Genomic DNA, 27553 nt, shown 5'->3' with positions numbered 1-27553 from the left:
TATATAACACACACACACACATACTGATGACTAACACCAATATTACCACTCTGAGTGAAGGTTATACTGAACGAATGTTGCTATTTACCAGTGTCCTAAGAATATAGACAGTTCTTTGTTTATAAAAGACTTGGGAGTTTTCAACTTCATGATGGTGCCAACGGCATACCCATGCAATACTTTTTTTCAACCCAGTACAGTATTCAATAAATTGCACAGGATACTCAATATTATAAAGTAGCCTCTTTTTCTTAGATGATTTCCCATCTGTAGGCCGGTATGAGGTTCTGAGCCAAGCTATGTTAAGCTAAGCACTGATGTTTGACAGGTTAGCTGCATCAAAGGTATTTTCAACTTACAATGAGTTTATCATGTCAAAGCCCTACTGTAAGTGGAGAAGCATGTGTATCTTCCACTAAGATTCCACAGTCTATATACTGTATCCTGCAGTTATTTGAAAAACGTGTTTTTTATGTTGAGTTTATGTTCTCAACTCAATATAGCACTATGTTCTTTTTATTTAATTTCTAGAATTTTTCTTATTTGTCAAATAAGACAACAATTTGTATATTTTAAGATAAACACATAACAAGATGATTCTAGACAAGCGTTGCTGCTACTTCTGCTCCCTTCCTTCCCTCTGAGGATTCATATTTGGTATTTTAAATTTTTATTCTTTTAGAATTTCTTTCTGTGAATAATAAGCAAATTCACTTTACTTCCCTGCGCTGGATAGCTTCAGTTGTCAGCTTGACACACCTGGGTAGTGTCAATCTCAATTGGGGGAATTGCCTCCATTGAACTGGCTTGTGGCCATGTCTGTGGGGCATTTTCTTGATTGTTGAGTGACGTGGGAGGCCCAGTCCACTGTGGGTGGTGCCACCCCTGGGAAGGTGGTCCTGGGGTGCTTAAGAAAACAGGTTGAACACAGACCAGGGGAGCAAGCCAGTAAGCAGTGTTTCTCCATGGCCTGTGCTCCAGCTCCTGCCTCCAGGTTCCTGCCCTGAGTTCCTACCTTGGGCTCCCTCATGATGAACTGTGACCCAGGAGATGTAAGCCAAATAAACCCTTCCCTCCCCAAGTTGGTTTTGATCAGTGTTTTTATTACAATAGAAAGTAACTAAGACACTGCCCCTTTTTCATGCCCAAGTAGAAGCTTTGTACCAATAAATGGAGGGAAGTCTATGTTGCATGCCAGGTAGCCTTCCCTTGCTGTCACAATTCTATGGAATCCCATTGTGTAGACAAAGCATCCTATTCAGCTGTCCCCAATGCTTGCTGTTTCCATTCTTGCAGAACCTCAGCTTTTATTCATTAAGAGTGTAGCTCTACCAAGTGATGGAGAGGAACCAAAGGACACTTGTTTTCATTTGGAACATTCCCCATTTGATCCTCCCACTTTGGAACATCTTCATAGTGGTGATGTCTTGGGAAATCCTCTTAACTAAATGCTCTTAACTCTATTATCTCTTATGTAAACGAGGAACAATAAAACCCATTTTCAGAATAATGTGGTTTTCTTGAAATAACATTTCCATCAAATAGCCTGGCATATAATAAAAAAAACTCAGCAAATGATGATCATAAATATTAAGACCATCACCTATTTCAGATTTAAAACAGATTCCTACTTTATTGACGCTAATATACACTGAGAGCCCACTATTCAACAGGGTTTTTTTGTTAACCTGTTTGTTTGGGAAGGTACTGTGAGCCCCCATTTTGCAAGCAGGAACAGGAATGCCCAGGGGAGCAAGAAGACCTGGGTAATGCAGGCCACCCAGGCCTTTGAAGGAAGAAGAGCAGCTAAAGCAATGGTCAGGAGGAAAGGAACCCAAGAATCAGGTGTCTAGCCACAGGCTGGGCAGGAAGCCTCACAAGAATCTTCTTCTTCATCATTTTTAGGAGTACCACGAAGAAATCCACCACCTAGCCAGGAAGAGCCACACAAAGCAGAGGTTTCCAAAGATGGAAAAGTCAGTATTAAAGGTCAGTGCGCTTCCTTCCCTGCTAAAGTCCAAGCTAGCCCACCTCCTGACCTCGGGATAGGAGCTCTAGTGCTACCTGAGACAGTCCTTCAGGAAAACTTGAAAATGCTCCTGCAGGTACAAGTTGTATTTAAAACAGTCCGGGAGTTGGGGGAGGGTGTTAACCATACCCAAAATATGATCATCAGGGAGCAGAAGACATTGATAATCCCTCCAATTGTTGGCAGTAACCTAGGGCCCTCCACCTGCCCCAAATTCCTTACCTTATACACAAATCCCTCTGGGCAGCTGTGGTCATAGGTGAAGGCTTTGTAAACCACCAGGAACACGATGCAGGCGAGGAAAGCAAGGGCCAGGCTGACAAGAATGGTGACCTGAGAAACATAAAATCGAGTCAGGAGGCTCAGCTCATCTGTGTTCAGTCTGTGTGTGCAGTTGAGGCAGTATGTGCTGGAAAAGGTTAGGGGCCAGGGACCCAATGAACCTGCTAGATCTCAGCTTTGGCACTAACTAAAATTTTGTGTGACCCTGAAAAAACTTGTATTCTATGAGCCTCAGCTTCTCCCTTCTAGGAAAAACTACAAAGCTCTTTCTTGACCCCACATGTGATTTTCTCTCTTACTCTTCCTGTTAATAGCAGTGGAATGGCAGGGTGGGGGTGATCATCAAACCACCTTCCTGCCTTTCTTCAAAGGCACAGCCCATCATCACCACTAAATTCTAGTCTCAGACAACAGTTGCTCACTTTGCCTCTCCTTGGACCCCTGATACTCACCTCGAACCCACTGCCCTCCCTCTCCAACCCTACAGCTGCCTTCTTCCTACTGCAGGAAATACCAGCTCCACCACGGTAGTCACCAGGCCAAAACCTTGATGCCATCCATCTTTGCCTTTAAACTTATCCATAATCTGGCTGTTTCGTCCAGCCTGTCGGTAGCCATGTTACTCTCACCTGCAGTTCTGACACAGCCTTTAAAATTGGCAGTTTCTGGGGTTGGAGAGATGGCTCAGCGGTTAAGAGCACTGACTGCTCTTGCAGAGGACCTGGGTTCGGTTCCCAGCACCCACATGGCCACTATGAACTGTCCTTAATTCCAGTTCCAGGGGAATCCAAAGCCCTCTTCTGACCTCCATGGCATTGCACGACATGGGTGCACTCGCATGCAAGCAATACACTTGTACACGTAAAATAAAACTTAAAAAAAAAAAAAGAAAACTTAAAACTGGCAGCTTCCTGTAGTACATTTGACACACAACTAGAAAAGCCTTGAAAAAAAATTTTTGTCTTGTTTTGAGACAGGGTCTCCTTGTAGCCCCAGCTGGCCTGGAACTCACTATGTAAACCAGCTTGGCCTTGATCTCACAGAGATCTACCTGCCTCTGCTTCCTGAGTGCTGGGATTAAAGGCATGTGCCACCACACTGAGCCACAAGCCTTGGATATTTTAAATTAAGTCATGTCCTCTTTCTGCTGTGAAGAATGAAATCATCACAAATCTGCTCAGAGTAAAAGCTCAACTCTTAGCCATTATGTACAAGCAAGTTTTTTTTAAATGCAATACCAAATTAAGGCAACATCAGTACTTTTTAGAGAGGATTAATGACTAATTTCAGAGGCCCTTCCAGGTTTATGTTGTGTCCATCTCACCACTTATATACAAAAGGGAAAAATGACCTCCTACGATACTAGGACACCTGGGACCATTGGCAGAATTTGTGTATTATTTTTAAAAAGCTGATAGCCCATTGGGTCAGTTGACCTAGAAATTCAGCAGAATCACTCTCATGAAGAGAAAGTTCCTTTTGATACAGGAGAAAAATTAAATCATTTTGGGGGGATAGAATCCCCATGGTATCTTCTTACCCCAAGGCATGTTCCTAACGACAGAAAAAGACGAGAGTCTGTGATGCCCCAAATGACTGGAGTTGCCTGGTGGCCACTTTGAATGTCAGATGGGAGGAATTTGAAAAGAAAAAGAAAGTAGCTATAGGAGGGGGCCTGGCTGAATCCCCTGGATGAACACAGTCCATAAGAGATTCCATGCATATATGCGTGAAGGTCCATTTAAAGCAGTGTGCTGGCCTGTCCACCCCCTCCATTATTCAAGTCCTCTGTTGAAGCCTTCCAAGCAGGGATTGAGGGATCACATTGTAAGAAGAGATGAGACAGAGATCAGACCCAGGTTAATTATTAGGCAGGACATGGAGGTGAAGTGCAGAAGTCCATTGAGGCTGAACCTGGAGTTTGAGATGCTGCCCCTTTTGACCCCTGAAGTTGGCACTTGATACATAGGAAAGGGGGTCACCCAGGACCATTGTATATCAATGCTAGGACTCCAGAACAACTAGTCAGGAAGTGTTTGGGCTTTAGCTGTAAAGAAACCAAAAAATTCCGGATTGTCCAATAGCCAAGAGACAGAAGTAGTTCAAATGTTTGCCCAACAACTTATGAATGGATAACCAGAAGTTGTACAATTCGCCCTCCTTATTTGAAGATTCCACATTCATGGATTCAATCAACTGGAAATGAAAATATTGGGAAAGGTAACTTTTGTCTTTACTGAACATATTATGGACATTTTTTGGTCAATGTTCCCTAGACAAGACTAATTAACAACTATTTATGCAGCATTTGCATTGTACAAAGTATTATAGGAAGTCTGTGGGTGATTTAATATACAAAAGAAGTACATAGATCACACACAAACATAAGGGGGTTACACATCTGAGGACTTTAGTATTCACAGGGGGACTGCATCCAGTCCCCCATGGATCTTGATAGATGATGGTGTGTATCTGTATAATGGGATATCATTCAGTCATAAGAGGGGATGAAATAAGTGTTATAGATGTATATAGACCTCAAAAGGATTATAACAAATAAAAGAAGCCAGCTAAAAAAAGCCACATAAGATGAAATACCCAGAATAGGTTAAATTATAGAAATAGAAAACACTAGTTTCCTGGGGCTGAGGGTAGGGAATGATGGGGACCTAATGGGTACCAGTTTCCTTTTGAGTGATGAAAATGTTTCAGAACTACAAGTGGTTGCACAGCACTGTGAATGTTCTAAATGCCACCGAACGAATAGTTCATTTTAAAGACATTAATTTTACAGTGCGTGAATTTTACAGGAAGTTTTAAATGTCAGAGCTGAGGCAGCACCCTGCCTCAGGGGTGGGAGCCATTTCTGTAAGTGGTGACTCCATCAAAGAGGCTTAGAATGCTGCTAGCATTCCCTTAGGCCAAGCCAAGGGAGCTGCCCACCAAAGCAGGAGACAGCCATAGTCACAGCCACATTTGTGTCAATGACATGGTTACAGACCTCATGTCTGCAAAGGAGGGAGCAGAGCACTGGCCCACCTTGCCACCACCAGCAGCCCCAGGTAGGTCTAGGGTGCCCTGGGAAAATCTTCCATTCCAGTGACATGTGAACACAGCCCCTGACTGAACAGTCTTTTGACAAATTTGGGAGCAGGGGAAAATGTCTAAACACAAGCACGGACCCTGAAGCATCCATTCAGGGTGCAAACCCCCAGATCCCTGCTACTAGCGGGTTAAAGAAGAGTGCCACATGTCCATCCAAGGACAGGTTCATTGGACAGCGTGGAGTTCTTCCATCCCCAACCTTCCCTGAGAGGAACGGGGTACCAGAGATGACTGTGTGAACAGAGGGGTTTTCAGCAAATGCCACTAGGAAAAGGAGAGAGAAGAAAGAGGGATGATGGAAAGAAGCCCTCTTTAGGAACTGTAGTTTCAAACCCCACTTCAAAGCAGGAACATCTTCAGGGACCTTTTGAATGCTGATATCTAGGTTCCCTGTTTCTATGGATTCTAATTTAATGGACAAGGGGCAAGTGGACCCAGGATGTGGGCAGAGTTTTAAACCTTCCAGTGGACTGTAAAATACACCTGTGGAAAAGACTGATGTCTGTATACTCTTTGGATCTGGGATCTCAAGCTGGTTGTACGTTTTATTATCACCTGGACATTTAAACAATCCTGACCTTCTGCCCCTAGTCAATGACATCAGAATTTTCTGGGGTGAAGTCCAAGCCTTGGGATGTCTGGAAGTCCCTGGTCTCTATGAATGCTACCACCAAAGATCTAGTGCTGAGTCGAAGACAGGGTGCAGTCTGCCCCTGCATGAGATTTTGCCCACCAAGCTAGCTTGTGTCACATGATCCATAATCTGGAATCTAGGCAAATGGAGGTCATTTTGACTGCAGAAGAATCTTTCTTCCTTTCCTGAATTTTTATTGCTTCTGCAACTCAGGCCAGTCAGTCCTTAACAGTTTAGGGAGGCTAAGAAGCTGCAAGCCAGGTGCAGAGTCTGGGAGGGATGGATGGACAGATGGGCATGGAACTTGCAGCACAGAAGGCTGTTTTGTGATCAAGGCTATCAGCACAGGGGCTCTGGACCTAACCTGGAATTGGGGATGTGATAGCACAGGTAACCCGCAGAGCACACCAGGACAGGAAGCCGGAAGGCTCTGGGCTGAAGAATGTCTGTCTGTCAGGGGGTAGCTAGAAAGAACATGGGCTGTTCTGGAAGCCTGATAGGTTTGACTCAGAAGAGGTAAATGAGGGAGAGGTGGGGGGAAGAACAGACTGGACATAGAGTCTTAACTCAAGGGTGGCAGTGAGCCATTGAAGGTTTTAAGCAGGGAAGTTGCAGGACCAAAATCGGGCTTTGGAAAGGTGGCCGTGGAGGTGTGTACATGGGTGGGGCTGGAGGGATGGAGACCAGGTGGAAGGCTGATGCCTTAGGGAATACTCCAAATGCCCAGCCAGCCTGGACAACAGGGTAGAATGAGCTGAGGAGTTGAGGAGGCCAAGTCTGCCTTGGTCATTGAAGCTGGGGAGAGGGTCAGCAAGCTGGAAATTTCAGACTGGGCTCTACAGTGAGATTTTTCTACAGGTAGAGACAGACCTGGCTTCCCTGAGCCAGCCCCTCTCTTCCTGGCAGACTTGTAGAAATCAGAGATTCCTTGCACATGATCCCTGAAGCTAAGAAGACCTCCCCAGTGGAAGGGTGAGTCTCAGCCTGCAAGAGAGAAGCACCCACACTCCACCCACCAAAGCACTCTGATCTTGAGAACCCAACTCCACAGCAGTATTTATGGACTTGGTTTACAGGTTGCAGGGCCTGAAGATGTTCTGAAGCCTCTGGCTTCGCTCCTAGAATTCAACACCTGGGACCCGCAATGAACGGCAATTTGAGGATACCAAAAAGACAAGATCCACCACCTGCCAAAACCCTCTGTACCCAACTTCTGGCTCCTTTCTCACCCCCTGACTTCCTAAGCATGCACTAATTTCAAGGTCACCTCTGAGCCAAATGCCACAAGACAGGCAGGGCCACCAGGAGTGCGCAGTGCACAGTCAGGTGTCAGATGAGCAGCTGACCAAATAACAACCCAGCACATCACAGAGCAGGATGTGGAACAGACTGTATGAAGGGTAGGGATGGGGCAGTCAGGGAAGGAGCAAAGAGCCAGGCACAGTGTGGCTCTGGGCAGAACATTCCAGACTGTCCAGAGATTCTGCAAAGGAGAAGAACTTGGGGTCCCAGAGGGCTTGAAAGGAGCAGCCTTGTGAGGAAAGGGCTGAAGGAGGCACTGCTGAGGTGGGGTGGGAGGGAGCAGCAGAGACCAGAGCATGAGAAACCCATGTCATCCTCAGCCCAGAAAAAGCATCAATCTCTGATGCTGTCAGCAGAAGCTCCCTCCCCTCCACTCCAGCCACTCTCTGGCCTGTACCATCTCTCCCTGCTTCCCACACACTCCTCTAGCCGTCCTCTGCCCTTCCTGAGATTCAGCAGGCCATGGTTCAATCTAGAACACCAGTGTTTCCTTCCTCATAAGCACAGAGGATGGTCCCTCTGTCTTCTACCAAGCTTCAAGTGCCTAACCCTCTTTTGACCTATTACTGAGACTCTTTGAGCTCCTCTGAAGCACATGAGCCACACACAGGGCGGGTAGGAACAGCTCCTGAACTGTAATGTAGAATTACACTTAGAACACACATTAGTATACACACATACACACACAGAGACACATATATGTACACCGAGATACACACAGACACACATAGACGCGTATAAATCCCCCCCGAGGTGCACACATACAGAGATGCACGCACACATACATAGACACACAGACATATGTATACATACACATACACACACACAAATAGACAGTAGACACACAGACACTCAAATTCATACACAGATACATACAGAGATGCACACAAATAAATACACACAGAGACATACACAGAGATGCACATATACATATATACACAGAGACACATATACATATGTAGACACATACACACAGACATGCATACACAGACACACACAGACACACACAGATGCCTACATTATACACACACACATTCATATACATAACTCCCACAGCCATACACACACACACAAATTCACTCCCATAGGCATGTGTACATACATACACATGTATGTATACTTCCACAGGCAAACACACATACCATAGCCATACATATACACACATACATTTCCACAAATCATACACATACATACCTATACTCTCACAGCCACATACCTACATGCATATACCTAAACACATACATACACACGTATATACACATAACACACTTGAATATACACACGTGCATATATAACACACACTATCCTCAGACACACATACATGCCTTACACACACACACACACACACACACACACACACACACATGCACGCATGCTCCCACAACTAAACACAAGCGAGCACACATGGTCCAAACCACACTGCACTCAGGTGGAACAAAGGCAGACCTCACTTTGCCTTCTATTATTTCTCATCTTATTTTCTTGGTTCCACTTATGTGTGGGCTCATATGAAAACCCCTTCATGTACTGGGCAGAGGCAGGAGGACAGTGAGTTACAGGCACACATAGTGAGTTACTTATACACATATAAATACACACATATACATAGACACACATATACACACATACACAGATACACATACACTTACATATACACAAACATACATACACACAGAGACACACATGCATAGATATACACATATACAGACACAGAGATATACACATACACACAAAGACATACATACAGACAGACACAAGCATATACACACATGCAGCCTGGGTTGCATAGTGAGACCCTGTCTTTTAAAAAAAAGCCTTTTCACCTTAGAAAGAATTTGAATCTGCCTTAGTATCTGCAGCAGGGACCCAGGACTTCCCTGTGAGTGTTTGAGGTCAGAGAAAGAGACTAGATTTAAACTGCATGGTGGGGTCGGCAATTCTGCAAAAGCTGTGCTGAGGCTGGTGACTGCTTTCCAGAGCCGACACTGCCATGCAGTCTCAGCAGTAGACAGAGTGGCCCTGGCAGTAGCAACAGCTAAACTAGATGCTAAAAGTTAGTGGATGCTTTCTCCAGCCCACCCAGGCAGCAGCCCCAGCAGCTCTGTCTCTGACAGCACACACATTTCTCTGCCCCTCTGGCAGTGTCGTGAGCCCCCTCCAGACCCGCCACCACACCCAGCCTCCTAACTGCTCCCCAGTCTCCTGCCTGAGACCTTTCTGCTTCCTGGCAGAAGAAACCCTTCCTCAGCTCTGCAGTCTCAGCACAGCGGACAAGGCCCCCAAGCAAGGCCCCGCCACAACCCCAGTCTCCCATTTGCTGCCTGGTCTCCAGTTCCTACCTCGAGGATCACCAAGTTCTCTGCCTATCCTGGATGCCCCCAGATCAAGGATGGCCTCTTGTCCCCATCTTCTCCCGAGTCCTCAGGCAACATTCGGCTTCTCCCTGTCCATCAGGCTCTCTGAGACCCTTCACTACCTCGGAATCAACCTCATCTGTCTGCTGCTCCTCTTGGGAGGTGGTGTAGATTAACACTTCCACTCACTCTGCACAGACTAAGCATCAGCTGCTGCTCTCTGACAGTCCTGTGAGGTAGACACCATTGCAGCCTCATCTTTTAGAGACTAAAGCACAGAGAGGCTGCATGCTTTTCCTGAGGACACACTGTTCATTAAGCTATACACTAAGAAGCCTAACTCTGCAATGTGCCACCTGGCAGCTAGTCTGCTCTCTCCTTAGTGTGGACTGAGTACATGCTCATCCACTACACACTGGCTGAGAAGCTCTGCACCACCGACAATTCTCCACACTGGGCAGGCAGTGCTAAGCACTCTGGAGAGATTCCTGCCTGTAGACTCACTCCAGCTTTGATCCCTGTAAAGAGCTTCCTGTTCTGTAAAAGAAAGGGGGGGGGTGGCAAGCAGATGGTGTGGTGCAGGTGAATTCCTGGGGCAGGTCGGGGGGGACTGGCTTCCAAAATGTATGCCCACACTGTAACCTCCAGTTCATAAATGGTATCTTATTTAGGAAACTGGGCTTTGTGGATCTTGAGATAAAGTCACTCTGGACCACACAGGTGGGCCTTAAAGCCTAGGAGACATTATTGGAGACTCAGATAAAGATAGTCACACAGGGGAAGTAGAGGGAGTATGGAGATGGAGGTAGAGGTGGAGTGATGCATTCACAATCCAAGACCACCTGGAGTCACAGGAGCTGGAAAAGTCAGGAAAGACCCTTCCCCGAGACTTCACAGGGAGTATGGCCCCATCCACACCCTGGTTTTGAGCTTCTGGCCTCTGTAAGTATGAGAGAGAAAAATTCTGTTGCATTACATATGGCATAGAGGTTATGGTCATTTGTCATGGCAGTTGCAGGGAACTAGCATGGTATCCTCCATACAGTTAGCATGTGTGCTACAAAGCTAAGCTCCTCCGTTCCTCCACATCACCTGCCTGCCAAGATCCTTATCAGGGGTTCCAGAAGTTCATATCACATTTCACCTTCTCTTAAAAGCCTGCCCTTGCCTGTATGTACCTGCACTTCTCTTTAAACATCCTTCCAGCACTTAACACCAGCTCCCTGACAAGTGTGCACTCTGTGTGTGTGTGTGTGTGTGTGTGTGTGTGTGTGTATGTGAGAGAGACAGAGAGAGAGAGAGAGAGAGAGAGAGAGAGAGAGAGAGAGAGAGAGGACCTTGGTGGTCTCTACAGCTTGGGACCTGGCACAATGGAGAGGAGATTGATGTGAAGACTTGAGAGGATGCCTCTAAATTCCTGGCGTGCTATGGCAAGTGGCATTTGTGTACTCTCCCTTTTCTATTACTTTTATTTTCTGTGTACAAGTATTTTGCCTGCATGAATGTATGTGCACCACATGCATGCAGTGCATGAGGAGGTTGGAAGAGGGCATCAGATCTCCTGGAACTGGGGCTACAGATGGTTGTTAGCCACTGTGTGGATGCTGGAACCGAACCTTGGTCCTCTGCAAGAACAGCCAGTGGTCTCAACCACTGAGCCATCTCTTCACCCCCATATAGTCTCTCTCTTAAACCTCATGCTGGCCCAATAGGCTCAGCCATGGTCCCCACTGTCAGAGCTGGAAACTGAGGCACAATGAAGGCTAGAACTTGTTTACTGAGGGAGCAAAGTCTGACCAGTGCCCCAGAGCATCTGTCTGTGGCCTCTCCCTGAGAGCCATCAACAAGCTCTGCTAATAAGTCCTATTTGCGCTGTGCTTGCTCACAGGAGGGCAATAAAGTATGATTCTACCTGCAAGGCAAACTGCAGGTTTATTCTAAGAGCACACGTCCCTGCAGACATTAGAAAGAGGATGGAGGAGGACAAAAACCATCTTCTGTCTGCCAAACCAAGTTGCTGATCTGGGACCCTTGCTCCTGGGGAAGCAGAAGCCTCATTAACATTCAGGCCCTGCAGCCTCTCGGCACCACTGTGCCCAGCAAATGGTCCTTTCTTATGAAGAGGGCAAATCCTGGAAGCCCCCAAGCAATTGAACCACTCACATTGGGGAAATTAAATTTTGCAGGCACATTAAAAACAGAGCTGCCTCACAGATGTGCCTCCTCTGTATGTGGCAGCTGGAACCTGCAGAGACACTGTCTTGCCACCTGCCACCTTATTCTTGGGCCACCTCCCCCAAAGATTCCAACAATACACTCTAGTGGAACAGGAGAGGGGGCCAGAGCCTCTGTAAATCCAAGCTAAATGGAATCCTGACTTTCTTGGCTTTCTCCCTAAGTGTCAAGCAGTGCAGAGAATAGAGCCTTTGAAGCTAGACCATCTGGAAGCCCTGAGCTATATGCACCTGGGTAGGTCTCCTGCCTTTGGGACCCTCAGTTAACTTCTCGAGTGGGAGTGGCATAGGGGTGTCCTCACAATGACATATCAAAGCCCTCAGGTGGCCTGGCTCAGGGTAGATGTTCAGAGTCTCACAGAAACAACCTTAGTACCTGTGTCATTGCAGTTCTGTGGGCAGGCATTATGGATGTGTCCATTTTACAGATTTGTCAGAGGCAGATGGAATGACTACATATTTTGATGGGCAGAGTAGAGACTGGAATTCAGATCTATGTAGCTCAGAAGTCCAGATGACCAACCAAACATTAGTCTGTCTACAAACCCAAAACTACACTAGTTTTTGTTAAACGCCTTTAATCTCAGCACTCGGGAGGCAGAGGCAGGCGGATCTCTGTAAGTTCAAGGCCAGTCTGGTCTACATAGTGAGTTCCAGGACAGCTGGGGCTACAAGGAAACCCTGTCTCAAAAAGACCAAAAAATGTTTTTTGTAAGGGTTGGGGATATAGCCCAGTTATAGAATGCTTATCCAGCATGTATAAGGTCCTAGTTTTGATCTTCAGTACTGCAAAGAATAAATATAAAAATTAAAAAGTATAGTGTCCCTTTATCATAGAAACACCTTGGTTATAATTCCACCAGCATGCTCAATTATACTTATCCACATTATACACTTGCTTCTGTTTCCTAGTCACATGTATCCTACCCACAACATCCTGTTTTTTTTTTTTTTCCCATTCAATTTGACGCATGGTCCCTCTAGTTTTCTGGGGGTGGGTCATGGAGAACAACCTTATATGCTAACTCTGGGCTCTTGACTTCGCTACCTATAATGGTTCTAAATCATTATACTAATCTACACCAAGGGTTGTGGTACAACTAACACAGGACAGAGAAAGAGGAAGATCCTTGTGACGTAGAAGGAAGAAACTCAGCTCCAGGGACGTTTGACTGCTGTGCCTGTGACCCACCAGGCCTGTATGTGGCTGGTGTAACACCAGGGCTTGGGAGGTGACCCTGCCACCATCATATGGACTCTGCGTTCCCCAGTTGACTAATAGCTTCTCAAGGGCTGGGCCGGTCTCTCTGTCTCTGAGCTTCTTCAGGGTATGAGGGGCATTTAAAGGATTCACTTCATGTCCATGGGGCAGAAAGGCATAAGGTGTTTTGGATGTGAAGCCTCTCCTCTCCGGCCTCCCCTGCATGATTCATTCTTTCTTTGGCTACTGAGAGCTCTTCCTAAATGACCTTTTTAAACACTATGTGGAAATGTCAAAAGAAACCTCCTCTCACTTCTTACCTCAGGGCCTGCAGCCTTTCTGAACATCAGAACGATCTGGAGAAGAGGATCAGATGCAGACTCCTGAGCTCATGTGGGTTCTGAGATCCTTGGTTCTGCCTTGCCCCCAGAAATCAGCCTATCCATACAAATCCTGGTGGCTTAGAAGCAAGTTACCAAGAGCTGTCATTAGCTCAATACAGTCCCATTCTTTTTTTTTCCTGGCATCTAAAGAGGACAAGGAACTGACTGTTCTTCAGTGTTGGTAAAGGTTGGCTCCAGGACCCTTGTGGATACTTTGAGTGTATGGTGCTTAAGCAGTACTGACTAGTCTACATTATCAACTGCTGCTGTCCTGAGAAACCCTCCCCGAGAGACACACATACAACACATGGCGCGCACGCACATGCGCACACACACACACACACACACACACACACACACACACACACACCACACCCTAGTTCCTGAAAATTCTAGGCTTTCTGTTATTGGTGTGCCTTCCCTTCCTCCCCTGTGTCTGTCTCCTGAGCACACACACATCAGGAAGTCTCCCCAGATCTTTCCCTTGAGTGAGCCTCTCTGGGGGCTCCCACAGCCCTGGGCCCTGGCTATGGTTACACATCATGCTGAGGGGTCGTGGCTTCTTGACCTGTGAGGCCTGTGCCACCAGACTGAGTGTCCCAAGATCAGGAACTCAAGAGTGATGACTCCTGTCCCACTCTTGGCCAGGCCTGGACCACAGGGCACAGATCTCTGAAGAACTAACATCAGTTTGTTTTAGCCAGTCTCACGAAGAGGGGTCAGAGTGGGGCTAGGCATTTTCCTCTGCCCTGAAGACCATCAAAGCAGATCCCACCTATGGTCAGAAGTATACAACTGTCTCCCTGCATCCAGCCAACCTGCTGGTCTAGAAAAGCTTGTTTTCTTATCTCCATGGAGACAATCCCTGCAGCCCAAATGCCTTGTTTTATTTAGCTGTTTTCATTCCTCAAGCTCCTTTCTTGGCAAAAAAGTTGACTCAAAAAAAAAAAAAAAAATCAGGTCAGTGAAACTAATTTGGAAAAATCACAAACTATCTTTTCCCAATTCCAATGAACAGAACTCAATGCCATTAAGTAAATCAGTGAAGGTTCCTAAACCAGTAAGGCTAATCCAATGTTCCTATAAGCCCTGCGGGGGTGAGAAACCATGCCTGCCCACATAGCAATCCAGCATCTATAGCAGGACCTCCTGGAAACACAAGTCAGCCATTTGGTGGAGTCAGGGGTATGGGGGAACCACATTTCTCTCCCTCTACTGAATCGCTAACTTTGTGAATCCTTACTGAATCTACCTCCCCAAACCTCCTTTCTTACACGCAAGCCCACAGTTAGACCCCTGGGAGGGCCTTGGAGGCAGTCTTTATAGAAAAGAGTTCCTGTAGTAAGCCTGAGACTACCCCTGCACCTTTTGGAAAGGACTGTAGGCAAGCTTGCCCCTGGCTTGGCTTCTGGGAACTTTCATGCTGGGAGTTCTCCCCACAGTCCCAGAACTGATGGAGGGCCCTCTGTGCGCCAGTTCACACATAGTATGTTTTGTGCTGTACATCTGCCTCCCTTCCGGCATTCTAGAAGATGGGTCCATGTTCAGCAGAGGGTGACTCTGTGACCAGATTCCAACATAAACCCTGGGCACTGAGTCTCCAACGAGCATCAAGCTAAATAAATATTGTAAAATCATAGGGGGATGAAGCACAGCCCAGGTGGCCCCACCAGGAGGACTTTGAGAGCTCAGGGCTGGCTGGACTTGGCCATGTGTTCCTTTCCCTTGTGATGACTTTGCATTGGGCCCTTCGCTGTAATAAACCATAGCCAGACACATGGCTCATACTGAGTCCTCTGAGTCCTCCTGGTACATTCCTGAGCCTGGCTGTGGTCTTGGCAACCTCTCACACAGTTCTCAGTTCTGTCTTCTAAGCACTATGTGTCTTACGTTCCAGAACCCTACAGACAATGAGCTAGGCTTTACCAGGGCCCCTGTGCCTTAGAGACAGGAACCAGGTTCCAGACCTCCATCTTTCCCTCTCTGCTTCCCTGAGCCCAGGCCCCATTGACATCTCTTCCTTTTCTTCCTGCATCATGGGTCAGGGTGAGGGTCATCTGGTTATTTCTACGTGAAGAAGCCTTGCCTCCCATTCCCTCTTCCCCTGTGGCATCCTGACCTAGGCAGTCACTCAGCGAGCCTGATACTAGAAACTGGGAATAGACACATTTTCTCCTGTGTTTCTCAAGTTTTGTCCTTTGTGGATGGTAAGTGTCCTTTAGGTTATCGTTGACATCTGGAAATGGTTTGAGTCCATGTGTTGGTGGCTTGGTCCCTGGTGTGGCGATGCTGGGAGGTGGCAGAATCTTTAAGAGATGGAGCCTAGGGAGGTGGTTAGTCATCTGGAACCACTGTCTTTGGGAGAAATTCAGATAGTTCTCATGGGACCATGGCTAGTTTGCAGTAATGGGTTATGATAAAAGATCAAGGCCAGCCCCTCCTGCTGTCTGGATTCCAGTTTTCCCATATGATCTCTCCCTCTCCCACATATACTTGCCATGATGCCACACACGATGATGTGACATGTTGAAGGGATTCTTGCCATAGCAATGCCATGTAGTTTGGACTTTTAGCCTCCAACGCTGTAAGCCAAATGCACCTTTTTTCTTTATAAGGTATCCAGCTTCAGGCATGTTGTTAGAGCAATAATAAATAAACTAATATAGTCTGTTTGCAATTGTAATATAAGAGCCTTTGCTGGAGTGAAGTGGGGACAAAAGACTGAGAATTTGGGGATTCACTCAGGACTCTTTTCTGAACTTCATGCCACGAAACTCTGCCTTTACCGTTACCCACTGTTTGCCATGTGAATAGAGCAGATCTCTTCTAGGATCTATGATATGGTGTCAAACCCCTCTGTCAATCATCACCCATCTGATGATGCAGGTGGAGAGAGGCTGATCCACATCTTCCTTGTCCAGTCAAAGTGTACACCAATTTCATCTTTAAATAAAACCTAGAAACTGAGTTTCCCCTCAGAGTCCATGTGTTCTTGGGTCAGTGTGCTTCTTTCCCTGGGGCCTCAGGTAGAGCATCTTTCCATCAGTCTGTCTGTCCTGATAAGGATAGGAAGGCAGGGTGGCAATGGAGTATTGGCATTGAAATAGAACCAGCACACATATATTCCAACTCTCTTGCTTCCTGGCTCTCTTACTCCATTTCTATGGTTCTAGATTCTCATCTGGGAACTGCAAAGCACTGGTGCAGGGAGGAAATTTAGTGCCCATGTAGGATGCTGAGCACTGGACCTGGCACAGAGCAGGAGCCAGAGTCCAAGGATCTGGAGGAATGGCTGCCTTAGACTTAACATCTGCCTCCCTTTTCCTGTCCACAAGTTCCATGTTGCATGAGTCCCATGTCTGGGATGATTATTTTTCATGCCTAGAAGATTATCTCCATTTAGTGACTCATTTGATTTTGGATTCATTGGATTTGTGACCTACCAAGATAATCAGAGCTCCTCTGATGTTTCTGTTGGTCTTGCCTGGCCTAGTCAGAGCAATCATTTCCTTCTGGATTAGTGAACTACTGGGACAAGGCTGAAGACAGTCACTGCTACTGGCCAGAGCTGCTCTGAAACTCACGTGGCCTCTGAAGAGCAGACACCTTAGCTGCTCGCAGCTGCCCCTGCTGTCATTGGCAAGATGTGAGGAGGTTTTGTTCCTCTGTGAAGTCTGCTTCCCCACCCATGAAATGGGAGTTAGAGTGGTACCCAGCACTCACACAAGCATCGAAATGTGAGATGAGATTAGAAAGATCACCTGCCTGGCTTCTGTGAGAAATGGTACATGCTCAGTAAGCAGCATCTAAGCAAATACATCACAATGATTTCTGCAAAGATACCATCCTGGCTAGAAATGACAACCCTAAAATGTCAGACAGGTGTGAAATGAGCATCCAGTGGAGGGCCCATCAGTCTGTTCCATTCCGCACTTGGTCCGGGTCCTAAATAGGCAGTCGGCTTTGCCTGTGGACTGTACTTCTGCAGTCAAAATTTCACTAGAGAGGCTTAAGAGGAACATTATAACTTATTAAGCATGAAATATCTGTTTTAACATCATTTCTTAATGACAATTTTCAAGTCTGTCCTATTAGGTAAGATCTTTGTTTCATAAATGAAAAAGGTATAATGCAGATGATTTCAGTCATTTGCCTAAGGAAACTCAGATAAAGAATAGGGCGGATGAGATGTGAATTCAGGTGTGACCAGAAAGCCCCATGCCATGGGCTGGCTGCTACCCGTGACTGTCAGGGACACAAAGGCTTTCTCCATCCCCAATTGAAAGACTGTTATCATAATGTTTGGCCAGTTTCCCACAGAAACCCCCAAAACCTATTAAAGAAGACCATTCCCCAGGGCGCCAGTGAATCCTGCTAAGCAAATTGCCTTTTGGAAGGAAATGAAACATCTGTGGCCTCAAACTTTTTATGAGCAATAATTCAAGAATCTCTTTCCGAACTCAGAGGGGGAAAATTCCCCATGGGCAGGGGAATGTGGCCCTGAGGCACAGGACCAGGAATGCATTAATATTTGTGGAATCCTTGAAAGAGAAAAAGCACTATTTAAATTGGGACATTCCAAAGCAATCACCCATTTCTCATTTAATGTGCTACTGGATGTTGATTGCAAAGAAGAAGTGGGGGCTGAGGCCCTGCTTATATAGAAGCTCTATCTCCAGCTTTCTAAAGCATTTTTCATTTTAGAAATTCAGACCGTAATTTAACTTGGGCTATTAAGGCCTGTGACAGGGAGCCTCTCACTGGAGAGAGAAGCTGAGGCCTTCATTCATAAGATGGTATCCTCGTAAGATGACAAAAGAGAGCAAATGTAAACTAATTCTAAACATGTTTTCTTATGTCTAAATAGTCTGTCAAGAGGAAAGGGACGGCTGTCCCTGGTCATCTGCTCTGGATGAGCACAGAGCGCACAACAACAGAAATAAGTGAAAAGAGCCAGGTGGAAAGTCGTGGACATGTTGGAGACTATGGGACCTTGGTGGGGAAGGGACCAGTCCCATCCAAAGGGGCCAGTGGAGGACAGGAATGAGTTCCTGTGGTGGACCTTATGCGTTTTCAAGAAAAGACACACATCGTGAGCTTCTAGCAGTGTTCAGAGCGGGGCAAGCAGACTGAGACGATGCTTCCCATCATTCACCACAGCCTCCAACAAGCCTATGAAGTCCAGCTTTGCCACACCTAGTTTATAAGAAATAGGATTCCAAAAGTGGATAGTCAGAGGTCAGACAGCCAGGAATCACCTCCAGTCTGTTTTGGTCAAGGTCTGGGGTGAGGAAGGCAGTGTGACTGGTCTAAAACTAAATGTAGTGCTAGCTCCCTAGTGGCACTATGGACACCTGTAGTCAATCATGGTGTGAGGCAGGATGGAAAGAGGTCTGGAGCACACATTCCAAAAGCATCTCCAAATAAATAAAGACATATTACTTAGCAAGGTGAAGGGCTTTGCGGGAGGGGATAAGGACCTGGCACTTACTGAGCATTTACCACAAGCCAAGCACTGGACTTTTATATGCCTCCCTTTATGTCCATACCAACAACTGCTAGATGAAAGTTTCAGCATCCCCCCCCTTTTTAAAAGATTTACTATTTATTTATTTATTATTTATTTAGTTAGTTAGTTATTTAATATGTATATCTGTGCACCTCAGAGTAAGTATGTGCACTACATGCATGCCCATGGAAGCCAGAACGGGGCACTGGACCCCTGGAAATGGAGTGAACAAGTGCTCTTAACCACTGAACCATCTTACAGCCCCTATCATCCTCTCCTTTATAAACTGAGGCCAGGGCCCCCTAGAAGCCCAGAAGCCAGGCTAGCTCTTGCTCCACCCATCCCCTACCCTCGTTGGCTGTTGAACTCTGGGACATTCATGCTATCACCTTCATTTTGGAAAACTGGTCAAGACAAGCAAACCTCAGTGGTCTTACCAGGGTCATTACTTTTAACACCCATCTCAGCAGACAAGTCATAGAGCCTGGATATTTCTTTTAAAAAATATTTTATTTATTGTTTTTATTTTTATGTGTAGGAGTATATTGCCTGCATGTATGTAAGTGCACCCATGTCATACAATGCCCTTGGAGTTCAGAAGAGGGCGTCAGATCCCCTGGAACTGGAGTTATGGACGGTTGTTAGCCACCATGTGGTTGATGGGATTAGAGTCCAGGTCCTCTGAAAGAGCAGCCAGTGCTCTTAACTGTTGAGCCATCTCTCCAGCCCTGGCCTGGCTGTTTCTATAGGTAAGGTTGTAGCTAATAGTCTGCCCCTTCATTCAGGGCAAAGGCTTTGAGTAGCAAAGCCATGAAGTTTATTTACTGCTGCCTCATGATGATTTCAAATTATTATTAAGAAAATGAAAATCTATGAAGTGTCCAGGGCACAGGTGGTGTGGCCATTCTGTTCTACCTATCAGGATCTAGGATGCAGCTGTTTGAAAGGGAATAATGGTAGGGAGGGAAGAGTAGGATTCGGCATCAGACCAATATAGGATTCAATGTATACTCCACCATTTAGTGACTGTAACCTTAAGTAAATGATACCACCTGTCTGAGTCTCAGATTCCTTATGTACAAAACAGCAATTGCTTGTCTTGTGCATGCTCTTACAACCACTGTGAGTTCATATGTACAACGGTCCAGTCTGTAAACATTGTAAAAGATTAAATCAGGTTAATCAAATAAAAAAAATAGCAATTAGTAATGTCACCTACCTACCAGGTAGATGGGGTGGGGGATTTTCAAAGATGTTGGACATAATGCCCCCACAATGTTGGGTACTGTTACTGTCACTAGTATTTAAATATATCTTTCAAGCAGTCACCAGCATAGCCAACTACTTGACAATCTGCCACTAAAAATAACTGAACAATTGACTTTGTTTCATTAAGAAGACCTGGTGCGTCATAGCCTTAATCATCTTTTTTTATGCCTTTATTGGGGCAAGAATGAGACCCGTGTGCTTCACGCACTTTCCCTGGCTGCAAATAATTCAAGAGCCATCGTGAATTATCTAGTAGACCCAAGTTTGCACAGCCAACATGTGAGGCCACAGAGACATTAAGACAAGGGCCCAAGACCTAAGGAGATGCTCTTCCCTCACTGAGCTCTCTGCAGAGGCTACAGTTTCAGATCTCTGATTTGTGCATCTGTTCAACTGTGAACTCAGAAGCCCTGGCTGGATGAGGGGGAATTGCCGTGGCACAGAGCCAGGTACCTGTGGCTTGGCCTTTGTACAAAGCTGTCTTTGAAATGTTGTGAGTAAAGTGAAGGAAGTGAGGCTTAGGTCAGGGACTCTCTTCTTGGACACAGAAAATAAGGCCTGAAAAGAAATGCGGACCCCTAGCTGCTCCAGGCTGAGAAAGCCGAGCCAGGTTTTGACTACACTGCTCTTTGAGGGCCAGGGCCTGGAGGATTCATTCTGTAGCCTCTTCATCTGGCCAGGGCCTGGCTGCAGTGGGTGCTCAGTAACTGTGTTAAGTAGGTAAATGCCAGCTGACTAGTTTCTCTCTTCTTATCATGCCTCATCTTGTTCCGGAATGATGTAAAGAAACTTAGGGCCTTCATGGGCTAGTAGCTGCTAATATTCATTGAGTGATCACCTTGTCCCACATTCTGACCCAGGCACCTTACATGGTTTCTGCATTGTGCTTATACAATTATTATAGGTTGAGCATCACTAATCTGAAAAATTTTAAATCCACAATGCTCCAAAATCTAAAACATTCCGAGCACTGAGATGATACAAGTGGAAAACTTCTCACTGACCTCATATGACAGGCTATGGCTAAAATGCAGACTTAGAAAATTGTATCAAGTTACCTCCAGGCTCTGTATGTAATATATGTACATTATATATTCATATATATGAATATTAATGGATTTCAGACTGAGACTTGGTTCCCATCCCCAAGATATCTGATTATGTATATACAAATATTCAAAGTCTGAAACCTGAGACACTTCTGGCTCCAAACATTGCGGACAAAGGTTACTTGGCCTATATTTGTGTTGAATATTGTTATAGTAATGAAGTAAATCAGAGGCATGGAAGATAAGAATGCTTATATTTGAAATGAGTGGGAAATAAATTGGCTCTGTGTTTTTTAGAAGCCTGATCAAAGGAAGAAATAATCTTTGAAACAATGTTCATAGACTGAAGAAAAGAAAACCAAACTGACTGCTCAGATGACATACAATGGCTTCTATTTAATTTGTTTACTGCCTTGGACAAGTCACATTCTCTCTGTTCTGTTCTGTCGTTCAAATAGAGTGAGTCCAACAATGTCCCCATTGTAAGGTACTTGTGAAGGTCAACAGAGATGACAAGGCAGCAAACATCGTGCCTACTGCCCAGAAAATGTTCCATCAATATTCAGTATACTTCTGATTCCCACCCCCACACTTACTGAAACAGTCATCTTGAAGTGTGGGTGTTTAACTGTAAAATCATTGGTATTGCCAAAAAAAGAAGACAGGAGTTGCACAGGAAGGCTCAAAGTCTTTCAAGTGCACTTCCTCCCGAATTTCACTGTGAATAGCTGAATGGTTTGATTTCTAAGCTCCTCTGGAAATACTCTTTAAAATAAAAGGGGCAGGGGCTAGAGAGATGGCTCAGTGTTTAAGAGTAGTGGCTACTCTTGTAGAGGACCCAGATTTGGTTCCTAAGACCCACATAGTGGCTAACAACCACCTGTAACTCTGATTCCAGGGGCTTTGATGCCCTCTTCTGGCTTTCAAGGGCACTGCACACAAGTGGAGTACTTACATACATGCAGGCAAAACACTCATACACAAAAAATAAAAATAAACAAAATATAACAAAGAAAAATTATAAATAAAAGTGACAAACACTCATACACAAAAAATAAAAATAAACAAAATATAACAAAGAAAAATTATAAATAAAAGTGACAAATGGTCACCAGAAGTATTAAAATGCTCACCATCATTAACCATCAGGGGAATGCAAATCAAAAGCTCAATCAGAAACCACCTCACCCATTTGAATGGCTATTCTAAAAAGTCAAAAAAAATAATAAAGCCTGAAGATGATGTACAGAACTAGTACAGCCATGCAGGAAAGCAGTAAACACTGCTAAAATGAGATAAGGATGTACCCAAAAGAATAAAATCATTCTGCAAAAAACACACTGCACTTTTAATGTGCCTCTTACTGGGCTGTTCACATTAGCCAGATTGTGGAATTGGTCTAGGTGTCTAGCCACAAAAGAATAAATAAAATATGTACAATGGAATATGATTCAGTCATAAAAAATAAAATCCTGTTCTTTGTAATGACATGAATGGACATGGAGGGCAGTCTATTAAGAGAAATGTTAGGCACAGAAAGACACATCTCCCTGATATGACTCCTATGTGGGTTTAGAAACTGTTCATCATATAGAAGCTGCAACTGGAACCATGGTCACCAGAGGGAAAGTAGAAGAGGGGGAGGTTGGCCAACAACTGCAATGTTACAGACAGGAGAGGAACAAGCTCTAGAGTTCTATTACATAGGAGGGTAGAATATCATTTCCAATAATGCACTGTAGACCTCCAAAGAACTACAAGAGATTTTTAATGAACTGATCATAAATAAATGATAAAAAGTTAAAGATGATGGATAGGCTATTATCTGAAAGGATCACAAATCAAAACATCAGATTGAACTTCATAACAATGCACAAATACTATGTGTCAATCAAGAAATCAGGAAAATAATTTAGAATAGCTAAGAATATGTGAATGACTAATATTCAAAAGATTCAAACCATTCTGGTGGTATCAAAAAATTAAAGGAGCTTCCAACTCCCAATTACAATGCCATGCCCTGGGGTCTGTTTAGGGAATTCACATTTTTCTATGTTCTGTAGCTGAGAAATACACTTGATTTTCCTGATTTCATTTGCATTTATTTTAAAGAACAATTTCCCTGGCCTCCTCTGAGGATTGAAATGGCAAAAATTTCATTCACACTTTATCATACAACTCAGAGCTGACTGCCCACTGGACCACAGACACAGGCTGAGTGCCTAACGCATGATAAACCCAGTGCCTGGCACACGGGATGCAGGGGTAATATAAAGATGGCCTTGACTCTTGGGAGGGGGGACCATTAGAAGGCAAGATGAGCAGCCATGTGACAGAGATGGCTCTCCTGAACCAGCTTGCAAATGCGGGGTGAGGGAGGGGTGGGCAGCGAGCACAGCCTGCTCCCGAGCCAGCCTGGAAGGAGAAGAGAAAGAACAGGCAGAGCACAGCCTGCTCAAGACACAGAAGTAGGGCAGAGATACATGGGGGTGAGAGATGGAGGCAGGCAGAAGAAATAACTTGTAAAACTAAACAGCTTATTGGAAATGTGAGAAAGCTAAACAGGTGTCTTAACATTCAAAGTTCACTGACATGGAATCCATTTGAGTGTTTAAAAGTACTTTGGCAGTTTAGATGGAGATTAATGTGGAGGGAGTAAATTCGGAAGGTAGGAACATTTATGTCCAGCTATGACTAAGTGTTCCCAGTCTGTGGTACTTGATAGTCCAAGACTGAGTTAGGTAACTGGATAGACACCAAGCCAAAAAGCTAAGCATTATTTCTCATGCTAATTGAGTTTCGTTGCTTTATCTACTTATCCCACAAAATAAGGTTAGTATCTCCGTCTTTTAAATCAAGGAACAAAAGCTCAGGGAGGTAAAGAGAAGCTAGTAGGCAAGGCAGGCCTGCTGCCTTCCCCAATTCACAAACTCATGTGGCTCCATGCCTAGACCTGCGTCAGAAACACAGATACAAAGAGGAAGCGCAATCTGTATGTGCAGCCTGGAGTTAGATAATTTTTCTAGACCCCAGGATGACTAATAGATCCTTAAAGAATAATCAGTGAATACAGAGCCCAGAGCTCTACTAATGTTCCGTGATAAACGGTGTTGCTTCAGAATCAAATTCGTGCAAATGGAAGCTTCTATGGCTGGCAGCATCCTGGGAGCATTAGATTGTGAACCATGTACTGTACTTCTGTGGCTCACCCACACCAGACACCCTAAGGCATGGGACAGGTGGCCACTCTGTAAATATGTATTGACTGAATGGGGCCACTTGGAGAAAAACTGCCGAAGGGAGTTACAATTAAGGGAATGACAACAGCGTTTTCAAAATGTAACCTTTCAAAGTTTTTCTAGTTAGTGGATATAAATGGAATCGGTTTATCATTTCCTCATATATTTACTGAACACCGTCATACCTTTCCAACAATACAAATACAGATGATTGTATGGATTAATTCTGTTTAAAAAAGAACTGAAAAAATTATTTCTTTAAAAAAATTTTTAGTTTTTAAAATTATTTTTATTTTATGTCTACAAAAGTATTGCCTGCATGTAGGTGGGTACAACCATGTCGTGCAATGCCTGCAGAGGTCAGAAGAGAGCATCAGAGTCCCTGGAACTAGAGTTAGGGACAGTTGTTACCTGCCACATGGGTGTGGGGAATTGAACCTGGGTCTTCTGCAAGAGCAACTGGCTCTTAAGCCCTGAGCCATCTCTCCAGTCCAGAGCCCCATTATTTCTATGCTCTCAATTTTTCCAGGGAACGAAGAAAGGAAAAGGTACCTGCACTCATGTTCAGAAGCAGCTTAGCACTATACCAAATCTGATAAAGATAACACACATATACACAAAGAAAATATGTTCTCACAGTGTTCTTTAAGTGAAGTTTTAAAATACTATGTTAGCAAACAGAACTCAATAGAACATAAAATGATGTGTAAGAATGGTTTCACATTTGAAAATCAACTAGTAAAATTGTATTTATCAAAACTTAATCACTGAGTCAAAAGAGACAAACCATAGTGTTTATAGTGCCAGAAGGTGCCTTGCAGGCTTCTGGAGGAGATGTCATTAACAGCCTTACCCAACTGTGAATCCTCCATGCTACGATACCAACCTGTCAAGCAGTAGTGGCATGGCTGTTTCGTGAGTAACCAAGCACTTTCTGGTTAGATTTGAAGCCTGTTCTACAGGAGGGAATACCTGAAAGGTACTGTAAACCTGGTCAAAAGTCTATGGCTGGGGAGGTCACAGGCCCTAGGTGAGAACTTACTACTGATGTTTCACTAAGTGGACATGCTGTCGAACTGCCTTCTAAATATTTATGTTTATACCTATAGATTAGTGTTACTCTCAGTCTTGACCAGAGAAGTTCTTTTTGTAGTGGGTCATAATTAATGCAGGGACTTATAACTGGTCAAGTGCTGAGAATAAGTGATCATTGAGTGCTCAGCCTTAAACAGGACACCTATAGCTCCACTTCCAAGGCCCAGAGGACATCACAGAAGAGAGAATGGAAAGACTATAAGGGTCAGAGGATGCAGGGAGTATTATGAAAGGCTGTCTTCTAGATATAACAAGACTATTGCAATCATAAATACACAGCAGCTGTGGTTACCCTACACAAGACCTGCACAAAAAAGACATGAAAGCACAGGGTGGGGCAGTTGGGAAGAAGAAGGTGGTCAGCAAGAGTGTGAAAAATGGGGTGAATATTATCACAATACATTGTACACAAGTATGGAATTATAGATAATAGAAATCTAATTTTTAAAAAGAAGGTAAGCCATATGATCATCTCCACAATGCAGAAAGGGCATGGGGGTTCTTTACATTTCACGTGGTGAGAACTGGAAACAGCAGATCTGAAACTATTGACCAACGCAATTAGAAAAGAAAATGATGTCAGGACACTAAGAGTTAGGAAGACGAAATGACACAAGAAAACTCAGTATCAGAGGAGAAGCAACGTGGGCCTTATGCAAATGAAGTACTCCTCCACCCAGGAAATACAAGGAACTGAATTTGCTAACAAATCACCAGAAACAATGAAAAATAATAACTGCCTTGTGGCAAATAAGCATAAATACAGAGCCCACATTTAAAAAGCCAAGACTTAGGGATGTGGTTCAGAGGGAATGTCAGCATGCATGGTCCTGGTAGTTCAGTGGGAATGTCAGCAGGCATGGTCCTGATTTCAACATCAGCACCCATACCCCAAAATTCAAAGCAATTTTTATTAAGTATAAATAATAACCAAATTAAAAATATGATAACAAAAAAGAGCCTTTTGCAATATCAACAACAAATAGGTAGAATACATTGGACAAGAACTGAATAGATGACTTTTAAGTCCAACTAAGAGCTGTAGAATTCCATTGATGTAAAATGAAATCTTGTTTTTAAAATTTTTATTTTATCTGTATGGTATTGCCTGCATGTATGTAAGTGCAACTGTGTCATGCAATGCCTACAGAAGTCAGAAGAGAGTGTCAGATCCCCTGGAACTGGAGTTATGCATGGTTGTTAGCTGCCATGTGGGTGCTGGGAACCAAACCTGGGACCTCTGCCAGAGCAGTCAGTGCTCTTAACTGCTGAGCCATCTCTCCAGCCCTTAAATCTTGTTTTTAGATAGAAAGATTCAAATTTGAAAGCTATTGCTTCCCTTCAAATTCATCTATAAATTTATATAATTCAAATGGAAAGTAACAACTGTGTTTTGGAACCTAAATATATTGTTTATGGAAAAGCATGCAAGAAACGCAGGTAAGAAGTTTCTGAAAAGTTAAAGAAATAAGTAAGAACTGTTTATGTATAATAGATAGTAAGATTATAAAACCATTAATTAAAAGTGTAGGACCCTGAGACCCTCTTCATTCACCCACTACCCCCAATCCCTCCAGACCCCCACTAATTGCTCTTTTAGCTTCTGTAAAATGCTTGGCTGCTGCTTTAGACATGCCTAGACATACCCTGGCAGCCCTGACCCCCACCTGCTATTCCCCACCCCCTTTCCAGGAAACTATAGATTAAGCAAGCATGAGCATAAAAACTGCCCTATAAGGTAAAAACGGAGACTCCTGGCCCTACAGGTAACAGTCAGCACATTCCACAGCCCTTAGAATAGCACCTACCAATAAGAAACTTCCAGGGCTGCATCTTATACATCCAATCAGTTTAAAATTATGTTGGCA

General features: G+C 44.5%; 1 protein-coding gene across 1 annotated transcript in view; it reads right to left on the bottom strand.

The window, feature by feature from the left end:
* The window catches only part of Nsg2 (neuronal vesicle trafficking associated 2), a 60698-nt gene that overhangs the window by 2518 nt on the left and 30627 nt on the right, over positions 1–27553 (bottom strand). Inside the window, exon 4 of the mRNA XM_008850782.3 lies at positions 2252–2362. Coding sequence (XP_008849004.1) covers positions 2252–2362 — 111 coding nt within the window. The remainder of the gene's footprint in view (positions 1–2251; positions 2363–27553) is intronic.

This window comes from Nannospalax galili, unplaced genomic scaffold (assembly GCF_000622305.1).
Source record: "Nannospalax galili isolate Female #2095 unplaced genomic scaffold, S.galili_v1.0 scaffold104, whole genome shotgun sequence".
Lineage (NCBI taxonomy): Eukaryota > Metazoa > Chordata > Mammalia > Rodentia > Spalacidae > Nannospalax > Nannospalax galili.
The sequence above is the reverse complement of the archived record's forward strand: the minus strand, read 5'-3'. Positions and strand labels throughout refer to the sequence as shown.